Genomic DNA, 20,295 nt, shown 5'->3' on the forward strand with positions numbered 1-20,295 from the left:
GGATGCTATTTCCACCCTGGAAAAATCTGGTGTATACTCCGTTCCCCTGCAGAATCCAATATCAGGACTATGCACCAATTATATAGGAGCGACTACGAGAATGCTGGCTGCTCGCATATCTGAACACCAACGTTCGGTGGCACTTGGCAATTGTGACACGGAACTTTCCAAATTGGTGATACAACACCACCACGTAGCGCTTTGGAATCGAGTGGAAATACTCAAACGCTGTGATGAAGGGAACTTGATATACATTTGGGAGGCCCTCCTCACAAAACTGCTCTCCCCGTGCAACACCCCTACCCTCGATTTACCGGACGTCTGGATTAATTTATTCAGGCGGTTAAAAAACCAACAATAATTTTGCATTCTCTTCCCGCACCTCCTACATGATTCAAAGCACATACATGTCGGCCCCTTTATGTGCGTCTGTTTACGTGTGTTATGTATTTTAAATTATGTCCCGCGCTTTAATATTTAAAATTTAAATTTTAACATAAACTTGCACTTGTGGATCTATTCCGATCGGTTTCTATGCTGTCTATGTTAAGGCGCATGCGTGCCAAAAATTTTATACGTATTTACAAAGTGTTTTAATTTAAATTCTAAAAATTTAATTGTTCTTAATAGACATCTAATTGGCTCTCATGTTATGCATGTTAAGGTGCACGTGCGCCAATTTTTCGCGTTCACATAATAATTAATAGCCACTCCAATCGATGTTTATTTGTTTTAAAACGCATGCACACCAATTTTAAATGTTTAATTCTAAATATTTAAATTTAAAATCTCTTTTTTGTATGTTCAAAAACGGCTAGTATCGTTAATGTTTTAAATTTAAATGTATGGTTCGAATTCTTTATTCGAATTTAATTTTACCTGAAGACGACGTGCTTATTTACGTCGAAAGCGCTCGTAAATTAAAAATAATTTCAAGTATATTTAACGCCTCATAGACTGACGTTCTTGGAAGTTTTGATTGACATAAGTTGGCGTGACATCCAACCCGTGAACTCAATACACCTAACAAGTTGGGAGGCCCTCTTTACCAACATACTAAATCTGTGCAACACCCTTCACATTTGATTTGCCCCCTTTGTGGGTTAACTTGTATAACTGCCTAAGACAACGTATCTAGCTCCACAATTTGGAGGCTTATAGCACATGCACATTATAACCACACGTGTTTTTATTTAAATTCTTTTTCTTACGTTCTACCGTTGCTTTCATTCCAAAACATTAATACCGTTGAAATAATTTGATATTCATATTCAAAAAAGGACTTTAACTGTTTTTAATGACCTGACAAAGACGAAAATAATTATCATCGAAAGTGCTTGTTGATCTAATGACATTCATTCGTAATTTAACACCTATATGTTAAGAAGTTTCTCCTACAAAATTCTTCCACCAGCTTAAGTTTTTTAGTTAGAATTTGGACTCATTTGTTTTAAAAAATATTCAACATGTCAAAATTCTATTGGATAGAATATATATATAACTAGCTGCAAGCACCTGCTTCGCTGGGTTTTTATTTGTTTGTGCATTTATATGTAATATAGATTTTTATATATAAAAGACTGTTTCTCTTCCTCTACATAATCTTTCTCTGATTCGATGTGTCCCTATAATTTTCAAGTTGCTCTTCTGTTTCGTTTATAATTTCCTTGTAGCAATGTTAGATGTACTTCTCTTTCTTCCATGGTTTCATTTCTCCATGCCATCTTTTGCCTTTGAGATATGATTCGAGACTGCAAAAATTCTTTCTTATGCTTTGGCATTGTTTTGTATATTTTTACTTTTCATACTTCACTATTCACTTTTCACTTTTTTCTGTTATTCATACACTTTTACTTATGAAAAATCAAATGAAGCATGTGCGTCACACGTCTCCAAAAGCCATCCCCACTACTCACTCACACATAATGGTCCTCGACTATTCGAAAACATTTAACATTAAGATTAAGATTACATTATAGCCAATCTTACCTGTTTTCACAGAATGCAAGAATTAGGTTCCCCGTTTCCAGACTAATTAGAGAATTTTTACATGGGTCTAAAAATATGTTCGATTTTCCGCAAAAACGCAAAAAACAGCATCTGCGCCTGTAAATCTTGCACGCCACTTTCTCTTAACACTTCCTTTGTTACTCAACACTTCCATTGTTACACATTTTCGAAGTAAACCACTTTCAACCCCCAGATCTCCAACATCCTTATAGCTATCGAGACACAACCACCATAGTGCACGATGGGAGACTTGGTGCTACTACCACACACAAACACCATTCATGTGCGATGTGAAAACAGTACTGCAGAGTGACGTATAGGCACAATTATGTCCATTTTTAAATATATATAAAAATGGATGTGTTTGTGCGCATATATATATATAGATAGATAATATATGATTCCACTAGGCAGTGATCTGTAAACAAAAAAGATTTTCATATAATGATCTCAAGGCATGGGAAAATATTTGTCTTCTTGTAATTGATGGCCAGTTCTTTAAAGGAAGCTGTGGGGGCCGATGGGGGGAGAAATTTAAAAAACTCAATAAACAATTATATGTGATATATATCATCATCGTTTCCCTTACCATTTGGTAACAATCAACGACATGTGAAAGCAGTTGATTCAGAGATAGATGCCTTGTTTACAATAACACAACCCATTTATTAAACACAAAAGAAGCATACAAGATTTCTGCAATCTTGGAAGTTCTACATCGGCTGCGGCCTCTGGGTCTTCCTCTTCTTTCCAACATTGTCACATTTTGAAGGAGTGTCCCTTGTTCGCAAATGAACAATTCCATCAAGTCTCAACGACTCCGGGACAATGCGGTCGACTTCCGTTGATGGATAGATGTCGATCTGAGGTCGGGAGATGGAGACGAAGATGGGTGTGAGACACACACACAGCAATAGATCCGTCACTTGGAACTTTCGGGAGAAAAAGCCATCGTGTCCTTGAATGTCCAGGATTTTATCCGTTTTCCTCCGATTCCACTTTCCCATTGGTCTCTCCTTGTCACCTGATGAAACCTTTCAGGGGTGCAGGAGAAATCAAAATTGAAGTTTAATTCGATCTCCAACTGGAGATGGTCAACGGACTTACATTCTTCTATTGTTTAAAAGTTAGTGTCGTGTTTTCATATAAAAAAATCTATTTCTAACTACTATATTTTTTCTTTAAAACAAAATTATTTTAACGCGAATTTTAGTGAGGGTTCGGACCTGTCCAGAGCCTCACAAAACTTATATTCCTTTAAAGCTCCATTCTTTCACTATGTTTTAAGTGGGACCAGTTATAGGTAAAACGAATGATGCAGGCTTAGTAATATGCAATATCTATGTCATTCTCCAACACATACAAACTTGAGGTGGTGGAAGAATTTTGGTCTTATTTACAAACTATTGTTCAGTGGAATCATGCCAGTTATTACATATATATTCTATCCAATAAAACTTGGACATATACATTTTTAAATTATTAAGGGACATTGTTTAAAATAAATTAAAGTATTGATTAGGTTATTTATAACCTAATCAATATAAAAGAGAAATGCAAAATGCAAATATGACAAGAATGTTTGATAATTTATGCATTTACTTCAAGAGAAGCAAATACATAAATTATCAAATATTTATTTATTTAATGGCAAGAAAAAATAGTTAAGATAATAAGTAATCAGCAAACAAGTAAAATAAAATTATTTTAATTAATAAAACTGTAAACACTGATGGAAGGATCTGTACTGTAGACAAAATTCACTAAATTGCATACTCCAACTCCTAGAAAATAAAGATCCTGTTCTCCATTCATTGTTCTTACCAATATTCAATCACTCAAACTATATCATCATTGTTTGGTCTTCTGTTATTCCCTCTTTGCTAAATAAATGAAATTCAAAACTGAAAAATATATTTCTTACTAAACAAATGCTCTTATCTTTTATGTTAGGATTCAGCTTCTGTTACTAGAATTTGTCTAGGCCTTCCAGATATATTTAAACACATTACAGTGGAACCTTGCTTCATGAGCATAATTCATTTCAGAATCTAATGTGAAACACTCATTAAGTGAAGCAATTTTTTCCATATAAATTAATGTGAGTGATTCCTGACATTGCTTTTGGTGGAATGTTGGCAAAAAGCTGAATTTTAAGAAACTTCTCTTCATTTCATCCATCTCCCACAGAATTAAATAACAAGAGACGATCAAATGTTATTTTAACGATCAACAAACATCTAGGAAAACTCATAATTAGTAGGAGGTCTACAAAGCAACCAGCCCCCTTTCTCATCAACCTAAGAAAGTATCGGGAGTAATCATAACAACTAATTGTCGATAGATGGAAACATTGACATTTAAACAATTATACAAGAATCTATCAACAAAGAAAAGAAATAATAACCATCCGCTCAGATTAGTCTAATTCTCACTGCCCTAGCCGGACCACCGATGACACATCTGGAGTGTCATACTGCAAAACTTAAGGTCACCTGATAAAATTCCCACACCCAATGGGGATATAATGACTGTGCATCCGATCAACATCTGCACAATGCAAAGCTCTGCCCCTTATAACAAAGGCCTACCATACTGCCCCAACTGTTAGTTTGCAGGTGATAGCTAAAAAACCTCCAATTGAAAAGATCATTGACGTCTTTCACAAGCAATGGATACTTAAATGGGGACACGACAGTGATATTAACCCCTCCCGCAGCATCTGTGCCAAAGATGTGGAAGAGATCATTCCTTTCTATCTTGTTCTGTACCCAGGTCAACATAATCTGATTAATTTCAATGCCAACATAAATACCAAAATTGAAGTTTTCACAGATGGCTCCAAAATGGACAGTCATGTTGGATGCAATTTTGTGGCCTACTGTGATGGAAACAAAATCTTCCACAGGCAACTTTGACTTGCTGACCACTGAGCCAAGCTTTTTGCCATCAACTATGCCCTCCACTGGTGTAATCATAATTACAAAAACCATAACATTAATATTATAACAGACAGCCAGGCAGCTATTGCGATTATTAAAAGCAAGCAACCTCACGAACTGGTAACTGACATCTACAGTACTGCTAAAGCATCCTCAAACAGCTACTCTTTAACCTGGACCCATATGTTCACCAGGGTAATCCTGGGAATGAGAGAGCCAATATTCTAGCCAAATCTGTCTCCAACACTCAATTATCTCTACCACTTACAATAAAATTAGTAAATCCATTCTTAAAAACTTACTTTGGAATAACCTACTACATGAATGGCAAAACACCTGGAATACTCGGCAATCTATCACTAATAAATTCTTCCCCATCATAACTGATTTATTCCATTATAAGTGGATCAAAATTAACCATCACAGCATCCAATATTATACCGATCATGGCAATTTCATTAATTACTTAAATAGGTTTGTCTCTCACCCTACTAATACCTGTCCTCTCTGTGACATTCAGGATGGGGCTACTCACTATATTTTTGACTGCCCAATGCTTGAGGCTGAACAGCTACAACTTAAAACCATCATTAACTCTAGAGCCATCCAATGGCCATGCAGCCTCAACTGGTTAATGTAATAGATCCAGATTGGGCAAAAAATTGCATTGCTCTAGATGTAAAGTCAATATTGGAACATAAGACAAATCTTTTGATCTTATCTGAAACTAATAGTCTCAGGTTCCCATTGTGAAGGAATTGCTTCACCAATCTACAGTTTCTGTTAATAACATTTGAGTTTTCTTGACATTAATAAGATGCTGAATTGGAAGAATGAAGTTCAGATATAGCTATTATTTGTTATTTGTTATATTTGTTATTTCCAAACTGGGTTGAAGGTGCTGACAACTTTTTGCTGCTGCCATAATGGGAAGAATCAATTGAGCTATGGAAATATTCACTGACAGAATGTACAGCACTTAGACCCATATTGTAGAAAGCGACGGATATTGTCCAGGACTTTAAAATTAGAGTAGTTGTGGTACTGTATCTTGCGAGAATGTTTTGAATTGTGGCTGGAAGATCTTAGGAACCAGAGAAATTTTTTCTTCATTTTTTCTTTTGCCATTTGATTATACAAACACATGGGATCACAATTTGAAAGTGAAGAAAGACCATATGGGAAAGTTTACAAGAGGCTACCACTTTCCTTTTTGCTCTGATAGCTATCAACTCGTGTTCCACTTCTGGAAGAACCGTTCTGATACATAAGATGGAAAGAAGATATATTTAAGCAAGAATCATTTAGGTACTAGACCATGTTTGTGACAATGTAACAGGAAGGTTACACTGATTGAGCCACTTGATTCTTGATTTTATTGAGAAAAATTGTTGTTTTGCAGTTTCCATGATTGTAAAACTTTATATGTTCAAATATGACACCAAATATATTATAAGAAAGAAATTGTATTGTCTTTCAGCATTATTGTTTAATACCAAACCCATCCCACATATTTCTTGGAAAGGACCTAGCCACCTTTTTTAAGACATTAATCTTGCATTTTATTGATAGTTCAGTCATCTCTTCAACATTGGAATCCAAATCAAGAATAATCAAAATCGTAGGAACATTCTCACCTGAAACATGCCAATTTTGTAAAATTGATGTTATCTCATTATATCCATCTGTACCACACTTTGATCTGGTAATGCTTGCTAATATACTTTTACTACAAAAATCCTACACAATTAAATAGGTGTTTAGCATTTGGGAAGGCATCCTTCTAATAACAGCACAATTATTTCCAGTTCAGTGGTCAATATTTTTTGCAAAAGTGTGGTGTCCCCATGAGCTCATCTCTTTTGGCAATTCTAGCCAAGTTGATCATGAAAAATATCAAATTCAGTCTTCTCTTCACCACCTTCTATTATCAATGTATATAAAGTATAAAATAGATATCTTAATAGCTTGAGAATTGTCAACTTTTGTTAAATTCCTGTCAGACGTTTACCCTCCATCTCATTCTCTGTGGGAAAGAACAAGACAGAAAAAAAAGTAAATGTTCCCCCCTTCCCCCCAGAGATGGAGAGTTGAAATCAAGAATAGAATCTTTTTATGGGAGTCAGAAAACTTAGACTCTTAACTCCTTACAACATGTGGATCTTTAAAATATTTTAAAGCCTGTTCAGTGGTTTAGACGTGAAAAGGTAACAGACAGAATTACCTTTAAATTTATAATATTAGTATGGATTAATATGAATTTCTGCTATAAGGGGTACATGAGTTTGAGCTCTTTCTTGAAGTGGTACGCAGGAAAAACTAACTGGGAACCACTGGTCTAAACATAACTTGATTTGAGAGAGTTTACAAAGAATTGTAATTACTACCTGTTCATATACATCTGAGATGGTAGAATCAAGAATATTTAAAACCATCTGGAAGTTGAAAACTGGGATATATATTGGCTGAAGACTTGGACAATTGGCAAGGGTGCCAAACAACTGGAGCATGGCTAAACCAGAACTAGAGCTAGAGCACTGTTTGAAGGTTAGTGAGCTTTCACGTTTTATACTCAATGGACCATCGACAGTATTGCTCAAACATCATGACATGCTTCCAACATGAGGAGGAAGCTAGGCAGTTTCTTGGCCGATTGTTAAGTCAGACATCATACTCAACTATTGTTTTGGGAGGAACTACATCATTAATCTTCATGGCTCAAAGGAAGTGCTTTCTTTCGCAAAGATAAAAATCATTTCAAATCAACTTGATAGAAAATAATGTAAAATATTAATTTAATTTAATAAATTCATAAAAATATGTCTCCTCAACTCCATATATTATATTATATATTATATATAACACATATATTATATTATATATATTTATATANTTAGCCCTTAATAATTATTATTATTAATATGTACTTTATTAATTTACAAAATCATAATAATAAAAGGGTGAAAAGTTTTAAAAATTAAAATGTAATTCAAATGTTATGTATGCTCTGCCTGAAGATGACAATTTGAAATGTCAAAAGTACTTGTTTGTAGTTAAAAACTTTTCAAGTAAACAATTTTAATTCTGAAAGACATTGTAGTTTATTCTTATTCTAAGTTTTATGCCGTTAATGAACAATTTTTAGATACATTGGTTACTGACACTATACTATGACAACAATAATTATTGCTATTTATCAAAATTTATCAATTATTGATATATCAAATGAATCTTGATATCAAGCCCAATATCGGTACAAATATTAAAATTTTGTTTTAAGAAAGCCATACATTATAACTAAATTTCATTAGGAAGTAAACAAGTTGTTGAGAACAATTTTAAAATTAGATCATTCTCCATATAATTACATTTCTTTGAAAAATTACTTTAATGGAGAAACCAAAAAATTTTCTAAAGAACAATTTGTTTGATTTTAGCAATCTTATAAATACAGTTCTTAAGTTATACTATTTCAAGACATAGTCAGTGCATTTGCAATTAATTAACGATATTTAAAAGAAATGAATAAAACAAAATAACAACTTAAGTCTAATTATTAGGAAGGTAATTCTTAATTTGAAAACTTTATGTTTTGTTTTTGCAGTTTTATAAGTGCTGAAATAGAAGATATGATTGTCATAAAGGATCTCTGTTGGAAATAAGCTACCCTTAAATGGGTACAACAAAACTCAGCATTTATGGCTATATTCTGATTCTTGAATGTCTGGAGATCATTTTGAGTTCCAAACCAAACTTAATAGATAATATATTTTAGTCTATGAGATCAAAATGAATCTTTCCTCTAAAAAAATCTAAATTATTAATTAATTATAAATTATGTAATAAAATGCACGCTCATATATAATTACTATAATTTAAATAAAAATTAATTATAATATTTATGAAAGTTTCCATGAGATAACAAATAAAACCTGCAAATTAAATTTTTTCCAAAAGAAATTAATAGGTAAAATTGACCTGAAATTTACCAAAAATCTAATATATTAAAAGATAAGGTAGAAATGAGAAAAAAAAATGTAATAAAAATGTACAAATAACATTTACTTTAATTTGTTTAAAAATTTTATAATAAATAATTATTGTCACATATATTACATTTTATAAAAGTTAATTCAAAAGTTATAATCTGAATATAACTAAATCTATTCTTTATAATAACATGTACATAATTATCAATAGTTAAATATCCAAATTAAAAAAATCAGATAAACCTGTTAAGTTTCAAATTACTACTACAGATAATTATTTAGTTACTGAAAATTTTCTATCATTTATACATGAATATATCAAATGAAAAAACTGATATTAAAAAATTATATTGGAAACTAAATTAGTTTTAATTTATTACTTAAATTTTAGTACCTGCAATGAACAACAGTTGGGCCTTTAGAAACTTTATTATCACGACGAAATGCTTCTACTTCAAGAGCCATAGACAACAATTGTTTAGCAGTACTTGGAGCTTTATGATCAGGCCAAGCTGTATACCAGAAATGAAGAACTTGATGCATTTCTTCCTCATGCTTAAGATATTTAAAAACATATTTATTTTTAATCAAAAAGCATCTTAACTAATTCTTTTCAAAAAATCTGATAAAATAAGGAACAATTAATTAATCTAATAAAAATTTCATCAAAAATAATGAAATTATTTCTATTATTACTGATTCAATGATCACATTAATTAGAACAATATGCAACTTTGATTTCAATAATTATTAAAAATCTACTTATAATAATTACTGAACAACTTTCATAAACTGGCAAAATTTTATCACATGTTTGTTTATTCTTACAAAGCCATTATTAAAATCAAAATATAAAATTCAAATAAAACAAACAAAAAATAAATTGCTTTACACTTTTAATAAGCTTAGATTTAAAAATAATTACTTTAATTAAGATAAACATTTTTACAACTTTATGTTTAGATCCATAACAAACTCTAAGTTGGCATCATAAAGTGATAATACTAAAAATTATAATGGTTGATATCTGAACTTTTTGCACCAATTACTCAATTTACATGTAATACATTTCTCACTTAACAGTATTAACTGGCTGAATATCAAGTAATGTTTAAAAGTACAGGGTATCCCAAATTAAACTTGACATTTTCCAAATGGCTATAGCAAAAACAATTCATCAGAAAATCATGAAAGTTTGGTAATGCCTTAATGACATGATGGGAATTTTTTCTACAGCGAAAAATTAGTTCTAAAAACCACAACTAGAGGGTGCTTTTCAAGCTGAAATAGTAGCATATTGGTCTGCAAGATCCCCAGACTTGAATCCATGTAATTTTTGGCTCTTAAGCTATCTCAAAGACTTGGTCTACCATGATCCCATAACATTGCTGTCAGACCTGAAGGACAGCATAGCATAGCATGCCATGTACTGTACATAACATTCCAAGGGATACACTGCATGCAACTGTTGAACAAGCTGTTTTACACTTTCAGATAGTAGCAGACAATAGTGGCCATCATGTTTTGAATATGTTTTGTTCACATTAGACAGATAACAATGACCTACATAAATTACGTTCTGTATAAAGCTATAACATGTCCTCTATTGGTGTTTTTGGTACTAAATACTTTTGTTCTAGAAAAACTTCCCAAACTTTCATTACTTTCTGATGATTAGTTTTTGCTGTAACCAGTTGGGAAATGTCAAGTTTAATTTGGGACACCCTATACATTTATATTGTGAAAACATACTAAAAACTAAAAAAAATTTGGAGGGTCAAATTTAACACAATTCCAATACTTTCCCTTTTTGAGATGTAATTTTAGAAAATTGTAGAAAATTGATTAAATATCTTTAAATCTATAAATTCCCACTGTCGGACAGACAGACGGATGACAGTGGGAATTTATAGGTCTACAATTCTTTAATCTCAAAACAGAGTTAGATAGATGAAAGCCAAGACCATTTATGGAAAGATTAGAGCAGTGAACCCTGATTAACTATATATGAACTTCCAATGGAAACTGGAAGCAATGTTATTTCAATTCAAAAATATTCCCCTGAAAGGAGTTAGATAAATGACTGGATAACTCTATTGCTAACAGAGAAATTATGTATTTTACACTAGAGAACCTTAAAAGTCCAGCAATAACACTTTAATGAAAAACTAACATTTTCAACCATACTCCGGTCTTCCTCAGGTTTTTAAAACCAGTAAGATTTGAACTTGGAATGCAAAGAATAATATTTACAAATTATTTTAAAAAATCCTGTGGAACATATGGAACAACACAACATGTTCAAATATTATATTGTTTAAAATCTATGAAACAATCTAAGCACATGTATAAAACTTTTATCCATGCATGTTATCATGGCAATAGAACTATATCAATACCATAAACAGTGAATAATACAATGTAAATAAAGATATAAAAAAAGATTGCTAACTGCTGGTGTTGCCTGTTTTTTCATAACAGTACCTCCATACTTAGGAAACATTAATGGCATCATTTGTGTTAATACAGTTGCCATGTAAGCCAGCTTTGTAAATTTCTAATGCCTCAAGGTTTCAAAGGTGTTCAATTATGTATCATTATTTATCCCTGAAAACTCTTTGAACACTTTCTGTTATAAGATCACAGCCTTCCACGTGCTAATGAGAAGAGCATACATGCACCATATCAGATGGGAGGAAACCATGGCAGAGTTGAAATGCATTCAGAACATAGCTGTAAGGCACAGGTATATCAGAGCTATAACTAGGCAGGTGCAACAGGTGCATTCGCACAGGGCCCACTTGGAAGGGGGGCCCAAACTGCTGTTCACAAGAAATTATATTTTTAAATCTTAAATTTTTCTTCCTTTTTATTGGCGATTACATTTTGCCTTATTTAGACCCTAGATATCTGCTCACCAGTGTTTCCAACCATGGCAACTTTTAGTAGGATATAGCAAGATAGCAGAGCCCGCAGACAAATCAGCCAAAAGTAGCGACTTTTCAAATTTTGTTTATTTATTTCTTGAGAAATTTAAATTTATGTTTATAGTTTTCAAATTTATAGATTTTTCTCTATTTTATAGCACGACTAATATTATTACGATATACAAAACTGTATTTCTAGATTTTTCTACAGTGTGCAGAGCTAGAAATCTGTAAAGGTAACATTTTGTAAAAAAATAAATCTGCCCAAGGATTTTTTTAATTGCTAAATTGCTAAATAGAAAACATGGTAACTTGTGATTAAAATCTTAGTCTTGAGGTTGTAAGAGGCGTTCAGAAATTCTGACGTAATTTTTGCTTTATAGTGGTATGCATGTGTTGTATACCTCAATGGTGGATTAAGCAGTAAGTGGACTATGCGGCCAAGTAGGGCCTCGAAGGGCCCCCGAGGTCTTTAAAATGCTATTGAAAAAAGGCTGATTTTTGCTTTCTCTGTGGCTCTTCTTTACAATACATGAGTGTTGCTGATTTTAAAAAAAATCAGCTGCACTATTAAATATAGCAAAAATTTAAAAAAGTACAAATTCACAAGTGAAATTGAAAGTTTTAATTTTGAAGTAACAACTCTTATACTAAATATAGAAACTGTATCTCCACTTAATATTCTACAGGCTCTTCATGATTTTGGTTTAATTGAGTCTCGCCCAAATATCAATGTTGCTCTTCGAATATTTCTAACTCTTCCCGTTTCTATTGCTTCGTGCGAGAGAAGTTTTAGCAAGTTAAAATTAATAAAAAATTTATTAAGATTAACTATCAGGGAAGAACAATTGTGCAATATTTCTATTATTTCAATAGAATACATTATCATTACAAATATTAATTATGATCATGTAATTAATGAATTTGCTGAAATGAAAGCCAGAAAAGTTCAATTAAAATAAATCTTATTAAAAATCTACAGTATTGTAATATATTTGTTTTATTATTTTCCCAAACCAAATAAATTAAGGGGCCTAAATGCAAATTCTTGCACAGGGCACAGGAATGGCTAGTTACAGCTCTGGGGCCTGATACACATCTTATCATGTGCATACTCCAAACAACTAGCCACGCATAACATATCCAACACACAGGTAGTGCACAATGGAACCCAAGACCACAATAATAGCCAATCACGCACATTGGTGGAATACAACCAGCATCTAAGCACCATCTACAAAGAAATTGCTACCTGTACAAACATAAAGATTGCCTATAGGAGATCCAACATGGTATATAGGCTATTGCGCAACAGCAAGGACAGGATCAACACTGGATATATCAACACTGGATCGGGCACTGGATATATATGTGGTTCCCCTCATAGACAACAGATTTCAAAGGGATTTAGTATACATTAGGTCCACAAAGCATTCTCTAAGTAAAAAATTACAGGAGCACAGATATGATATCACTAACAAAATGCACACACTGCCCTATCCACCTATGCCACAGACCCCGACATACGAGCTGACCACTATAAAGCCAAACTGGTCAGATTGTCACATCGAATTGAACACCTTCAACATTAGAAATTTACAAAGCATCTTACATGACAACTGTATTAACACAAATGATGCCATTAATGTTTCCTAAGTATGGAGGTACTGTTATGAAAAAACAGGCAACACCAGCAGTTAGCAAGCTTTTTCTGTATCTTTATTTACATTGTATTATTCACTGTTTATAGTATTGATATAGTTCTGTTGCCATGGTAACATGCATGGATAAAAGTTTTATACATGTGCTTAGATTGTTCCATAGATTTTAAACAATATAATATTTGAACATGGTGTGTTGTTCCATACGTTCCATAGGTTTTTTAAAAATAATCTGTAAATATTGTTCTTTGCATTCCAAGTTCAAATCTTACTGGTTTTAAAAACCTGAGGAAGACCGGGATATGGTTGAAAATGTTAGTTTTCCATTAAAGTGTTATTATTGGACTTTTAAGGTTCTCGAGTGTAAAGTATATGCATTCCAGTAATTATCTAGAAGTTGGTTTAGAGAAATTATGATGTACAGAGGCAAGACACTACTAATATGAGGCGGGAGCATATATTTTAAATGAAATAAATTTAAAAAATATGATTAAAAATTGCAGCCCGGCATTGTGATAAGGTCACAATAAATAATTGCTCATTATGTGTACATAACACCAGGAAACTAAAATGCTAGAATTATTTTTGTATATTTATATTCAAATTTATGTAACATTTTAAGGTTGAACACTATTTTAGCATGTTTTTCAGTTACTAAATATAAATGAATCATCTTCACTCTAGCATTGAACCAAAACTACCTTTGATTTGATGAAATATGGCAGTGTAACATATGGGCAATCTGATAAAGTGGATTCCTCCCAGAACTTTCTGTGAGAAACTGGCCTATAGGTGTTAGATGCATGAAGAAATCCTGGAATATGCATTGCAGCCAGTTCACTAGTCAGGTGCCAATCTGCAACTGAGTACTGGTGTGCTGTGCATTTTCTAAAGATAAAGATTTAGTCCAACAGTGACCACTTGATCACTGTTGGACTAAATCTTTATCTTTAGAAAATGTTTTTGGGTTCATTCATAACCTTTCCATAGGCTTTACAGATCAAACCCTAAAAAAGAATTATTAATATATCCTTTTTCAGGATCTTTACCTGCCATTTTTTACTAGGGTTATTACCTTACCATTAAAACTCTACTCAAAACTTTCCAAAACTGGTATATATTAATTTAAACACATACAAGACACCTACACCAACATACTTCAAATTATAATTTTAGTAATGTTTTCATCTGTATAATAGACATCTTCAAGTATATATAACATAGAATAAAATGGATAAATTAAAATCAAACAAGGTTTAACAAACACATTATAAATTCCTTGAATTAGTAATTTGAGGTATGCTGGCATAGGTGTCTTGTATGTGTTTAAAACATTTTACATTTAGCTTTCAGATGAAAGCTAAAGAGTTTTAATGCCAGAGTGAATAAAAGTTGTTTTGGATGAGTGATACATGTAGCAATAACATTTTAAAATCATAAATCAGGAAAAGATGACTTCATGAGTATATATTAGAAAGGAAAAACTCAATTTTTTACTCTCTTCTAAATAGTTTGTTATATTGTCAAATGTGATTGATTGAAAGGTGAGCTGATAAAATCCTGAAAAGTATGCTTAATCAAGTTAAATGCTTTAACTCTAGTAATTCAGTTTTTCATTCTAATAACAACATTTTTGTTGTATAATCTGCTTCTTGTTTGGTTTTAATAATCTTGATGTGTCTATACTTTGAGCTATTGGAATACCTTTTCTCAAACTTATCACATTGACCACAAATTACATAAAGTGATTGTTTTTTCCATTTTAGTTTGCTCCTACGTTTTACTTTCTTGAAACCATGTCGATGATTATTTTTGTCATTTTTGAACACTATATAGTTTGTTTCTATGTATTACTGAGAAATGCAATACTGAATACTGACTATTAAAAACACTCCAAAAATCTTTAAAAACTGTATTAACTGCTTTAATTTATAAATTTATTTTACCTATTGTAAATTCTATTAAATATTGAAAGATACAACCATACATAGTCAATTTTTTATGATTATTTTCTTTTAAATTCAAATTTAAATAGAAAAACAAAAACTACTACTCTCATAAGTCATTTTTGAAAGATTTGAAGAAAAGTGTTAAAATACACATTTACCTTTAACAATAGTTCTCTAATAGTATATCCATCTTTTGGAACAACCTTCATCACCTTTACTTCAATTCCACCATAACATCCATAATAATCTGGTATATATGGTTCACATTTCACCTAGAAAAATTTTAAATATTTATTACACATAAATTATTTAATTTCTAAACTAGTTTCAAATAATAAACTCTTCTGTTAAAAGTTATTTTTTGTTCAAAAATAGTAAAAAAACACTGGTTAATGTTTAAAAAAATACAGATCAATATTAACCTTTAATAGTTTGCATTCAAATATATAAATTACTCAGTCACTTTGTAATAAATCCTAATTATTAATCAATTCTACTTCACCAATTCCTTGTAAATAGATGATTTTATTGACTATCGTGAGCAACCTTACATTTCTTCTGCCTGATTGTTGAAATTTTTTCCAATGAAACCTTTACTGGCAGCTTTATAAATAAACATCATTAAACCCAATGTGTTAATAATAAACCAATCACCATAATATGAGATGGTGCCTAACATCTACCTCTAATACCAAATTATTTATTATCTAATTATTAATAGTAAAAAAAAAATAGCCTGATTAATTACAGCAATCATTTGGTTTATTTGCAGCTGCGATGTGAGTGAAACAATCTGATGACATTGCAACCTGATTTATTGCTACAGCTTTCACCAACTTAATTACTGTTTAAGAACTACTAATAGATAAGATTTATTAAACTTTAGGGTCTGTTGGTCTATTTTTCTGGTTTCTGAGTTGTTTTTAATTGGTAAGACATTTTCTTAACAAAAAAGTATCTTAACCATTAGCAGTTTATCAATTGCTATCAATAAACTGTCACAATCAGGTTATAGAGGTAAAATTTAGACATTTTGAAAAAAAAAAAAACTTTATTGACAATTAACTCAACAATGATTTTTACAGTTCAGTCTTGTAGGTAATTACCATCAATCTCAATCACATCTTGTCACCTTTACTACAAACTTTCAATCTCATGAGTATAGAAAAACAGATTTTTCTTTAAAGTTTCAAATGTCATTCTCAAAAGAGTATTGTCATTAAACTGTATATTAGCAATATGGTTCTGTAGGACACAAACTAGATGGTAATCAGTTGGTACCATGTCTAGGATACACACAATCAACCAATACTAGCAAATATGAAACTAATAAATAAAGAATTATTTACTAACATTTTCATCTGTTTAATTCCCCTTAACACCCATTGACGAGATAACTCATCAAGTTTACATAGCGTTACGAAAAACTCGGTCGTTAAGGCCACTTAAAAAAATTTTTTTGATTTCTGAAATGTTTTTTAAGTCTCCAAATTTTTTCAAAAATTTTTACCCACGCAAAAGAATTTTATCGCGATTTTAATCAACCTTTAATGACGCGCGATTAACGCTTAATTGTTTTTTAATGCGATTTTTTTATCAAATTTAATTAATCGTTCTAAAGTTGTAGTGCACGGATTTGACTTCGGTAGAGTTATTTAAAGCTACTTTCTGATGTCAAAAACGACCTCCAATAGTTTTTTAATTTTTTAAATTAATATATTTTATTATATATAAGTTTAATTAAGTCGAGCGGTTGGAAATCGCAATAAAATTTTAATTTTTTAAAAATATTTAAAAATATAGGTGTAGCTAGTATTCACCCTACTTTAAACCCTTCTCCTCCCGAGACGTCTATGAGAATGTCCCGGGAAATACNTGTAATTCAAATGTTATGTATGCTCTGCCTGAAGATGACAATTTGAAATGTCAAAAGTACTTGTTTGTAGTTAAAAACTTTTCAAGTAAACAATTTTAATTCTGAAAGACATTGTAGTTTATTCTTATTCTAAGTTTTATGCCGTTAATGAACAATTTTTAGATACATTGGTTACTGACACTATACTATGACAACAATAATTATTGCTATTTATCAAAATTTATCAATTATTGATATATCAAATGAATCTTGATATCAAGCCCAATATCGGTACAAATATTAAAATTTTGTTTTAAGAAAGCCATACATTATAACTAAATTTCATTAGGAAGTAAACAAGTTGTTGAGAACAATTTTAAAATTAGATCATTCTCCATATAATTACATTTCTTTGAAAAATTACTTTAATGGAGAAACCAAAAAATTTTCTAAAGAACAATTTGTTTGATTTTAGCAATCTTATAAATACAGTTCTTAAGTTATACTATTTCAAGACATAGTCAGTGCATTTGCAATTAATTAACGATATTTAAAAGAAATGAATAAAACAAAATAACAACTTAAGTCTAATTATTAGGAAGGTAATTCTTAATTTGAAAACTTTATGTTTTGTTTTTGCAGTTTTATAAGTGCTGAAATAGAAGATATGATTGTCATAAAGGATCTCTGTTGGAAATAAGCTACCCTTAAATGGGTACAACAAAACTCAGCATTTATGGCTATATTCTGATTCTTGAATGTCTGGAGATCATTTTGAGTTCCAAACCAAACTTAATAGATAATATATTTTAGTCTATGAGATCAAAATGAATCTTTCCTCTAAAAAAATCTAAATTATTAATTAATTATAATTATTAAATTTAATAAGATAGTGCCTAACATCTACCTCTAATACCAAATTATTTATTATCTAATTATTAATAGTAAAAAAAAAATAGCCTGATTAATTACAGCAATCATTTGGTTTATTTGCAGCTGCGATGTGAGTGAAACAATCTGATGACATTGCAACCTGATTTATTGCTACAGCTTTCACCAACTTAATTACTGTTTAAGAACTACTAATAGATAAGATTTATTAAACTTTAGGGTCTGTTGGTCTATTTTTCTGGTTTCTGAGTTGTTTTTAATTGGTAAGACATTTTCTTAACAAAAAAGTATCTTAACCATTAGCAGTTTATCAATTGCTATCAATAAACTGTCACAATCAGGTTATAGAGGTAAAATTTAGACATTTTGAAAAAAAAAAAAACTTTATTGACAATTAACTCAACAATGATTTTTACAGTTCAGTCTTGTAGGTAATTACCATCAATCTCAATCACATCTTGTCACCTTTACTACAAACTTTCAATCTCATGAGTATAGAAAAACAGATTTTTCTTTAAAGTTTCAAATGTCATTCTCAAAAGAGTATTGTCATTAAACTGTATATTAGCAATATGGTTCTGTAGGACACAAACTAGATGGTAATCAGTTGGTACCATGTCTAGGATACACACAATCAACCAATACTAGCAAATATGAAACTAATAAATAAAGAATTATTTACTAACATTTTCATCTGTTTAATTCCCCTTAACACCCATTGACGAGATAACTCATCAAGTTTACATAGCGTTACGAAAAACTCGGTCGTTAAGGCCACTTAAAAAAATTTTTTTGATTTCTGAAATGTTTTTTAAGTCTCCAAATTTTTTCAAAAATTTTTACCCACGCAAAAGAATTTTATCGCGATTTTAATCAACCTTTAATGACGCGCGATTAACGCTTAATTGTTTTTTAATGCGATTTTTTTATCAAATTTAATTAATCGTTCTAAAGTTGTAGTGCACGGATTTGACTTCGGTAGAGTTATTTAAAGCTACTTTCTGATGTCAAAAACGACCTCCAATAGTTTTTTAATTTTTTAAATTAATATATTTTATTATATATAAGTTTAATTAAGTCGAGCGGTTGGAAATCGCAATAAAATTTTAATTTTTTAAAAATATTTAAAAATATAGGTGTAGCTAGTATTCACCCTACTTTAAACCCTTCTCCTCCCGAGACGTCTATGAGAATGTCCCGGGAAATCCGACTCCAGCTGTTCTCAAGGTCATCCAGCTGTGTAAACAATGACTCATCAGTGTCAAATTTCACAGAAAGACAAGAGAAAGGAAAATAAAATTTGAATCTTTTTCTTCAAAATTAACGCATTTCTTTCATTTTTTTCAGTTTTAAGTATTTTTTATGTTTAATTATAAGTAATTAAAAGTTGATCGGAAATGAAGGGGTTAAACTTCTTCATTTGTTTGTCTTTGGGGTTAAAATTATAATTTATTTTATTAGAATAATGATTATTTAAGAAGTTGTGAATAATATTGTAAAGAAACAGATGATTTTAATCCAGAAATTATTTAATTATTCAACTTTTTAACAAGTGATGTAGAATTTACATATATTTCCTTTCACAATAGCTTATCTTAAGGTAGGTTTGCTCTTAAACGGTATTTTTTGCCATCAACAGTGTAATACGTTTGTAAATTTTTTTTAAAAATTAATTTTCCGAGCTGTTCCGAATTTACATAACTCATTACTTTCCTCGATAAAAGTATAAGGTAGGCCTATCGTCCGATCGTATGGAAGGAGACACCACGCTAATTAAAAATAATTATTTAGTGTTATTAAATATTTCATACATACAGTAGAGCGTCGATTATTCGAAAGTCAATTATCCGAAACGTCAATCATCCGAAAGAATTCCAGTCGGCAAATTTAAATTTTTCGCCAGTGCTGTGGCGCTGGAATCTTTGGCTATATCTTGGGCTACTCAGATATTTTACGTTTTTGATACTAAATTAACTTCTGAAGTATAATTTTTTATAGTTTTTATATTTTTCAATATATTTATTTTGTTTGTACAAAATAAAAAAATAATTTTTAACGATACAATAGTCTT

The 20,295-nt window shown here is 31.0% G+C and overlaps 1 protein-coding gene across 1 annotated transcript in view; it reads right to left on the reverse strand.

Annotated features, from left to right (window-relative positions):
- LOC111627619 (receptor-type tyrosine-protein phosphatase R-like) overlaps nucleotides 1-20,295 on the reverse strand; it is a 98,379-nt gene that overhangs the window by 11,243 nt on the left and 66,841 nt on the right. The window contains exons 6-7 of the mRNA XM_023371204.1: nucleotides 15,637-15,750; nucleotides 9,336-9,496 (exon numbers count right to left, since the gene is read on the reverse strand). Coding sequence (XP_023226972.1) covers nucleotides 9,336-9,496; nucleotides 15,637-15,750 — 275 coding nt within the window. The remainder of the gene's footprint in view (nucleotides 1-9,335; nucleotides 9,497-15,636; nucleotides 15,751-20,295) is intronic.

Source organism: Centruroides sculpturatus, unplaced genomic scaffold (assembly GCF_000671375.1).
Source record: "Centruroides sculpturatus isolate CEXI.00-Female unplaced genomic scaffold, Cexi_2.0 scaffold357, whole genome shotgun sequence".
Classification (NCBI taxonomy): Eukaryota; Metazoa; Arthropoda; class Arachnida; order Scorpiones; family Buthidae; genus Centruroides; species Centruroides sculpturatus.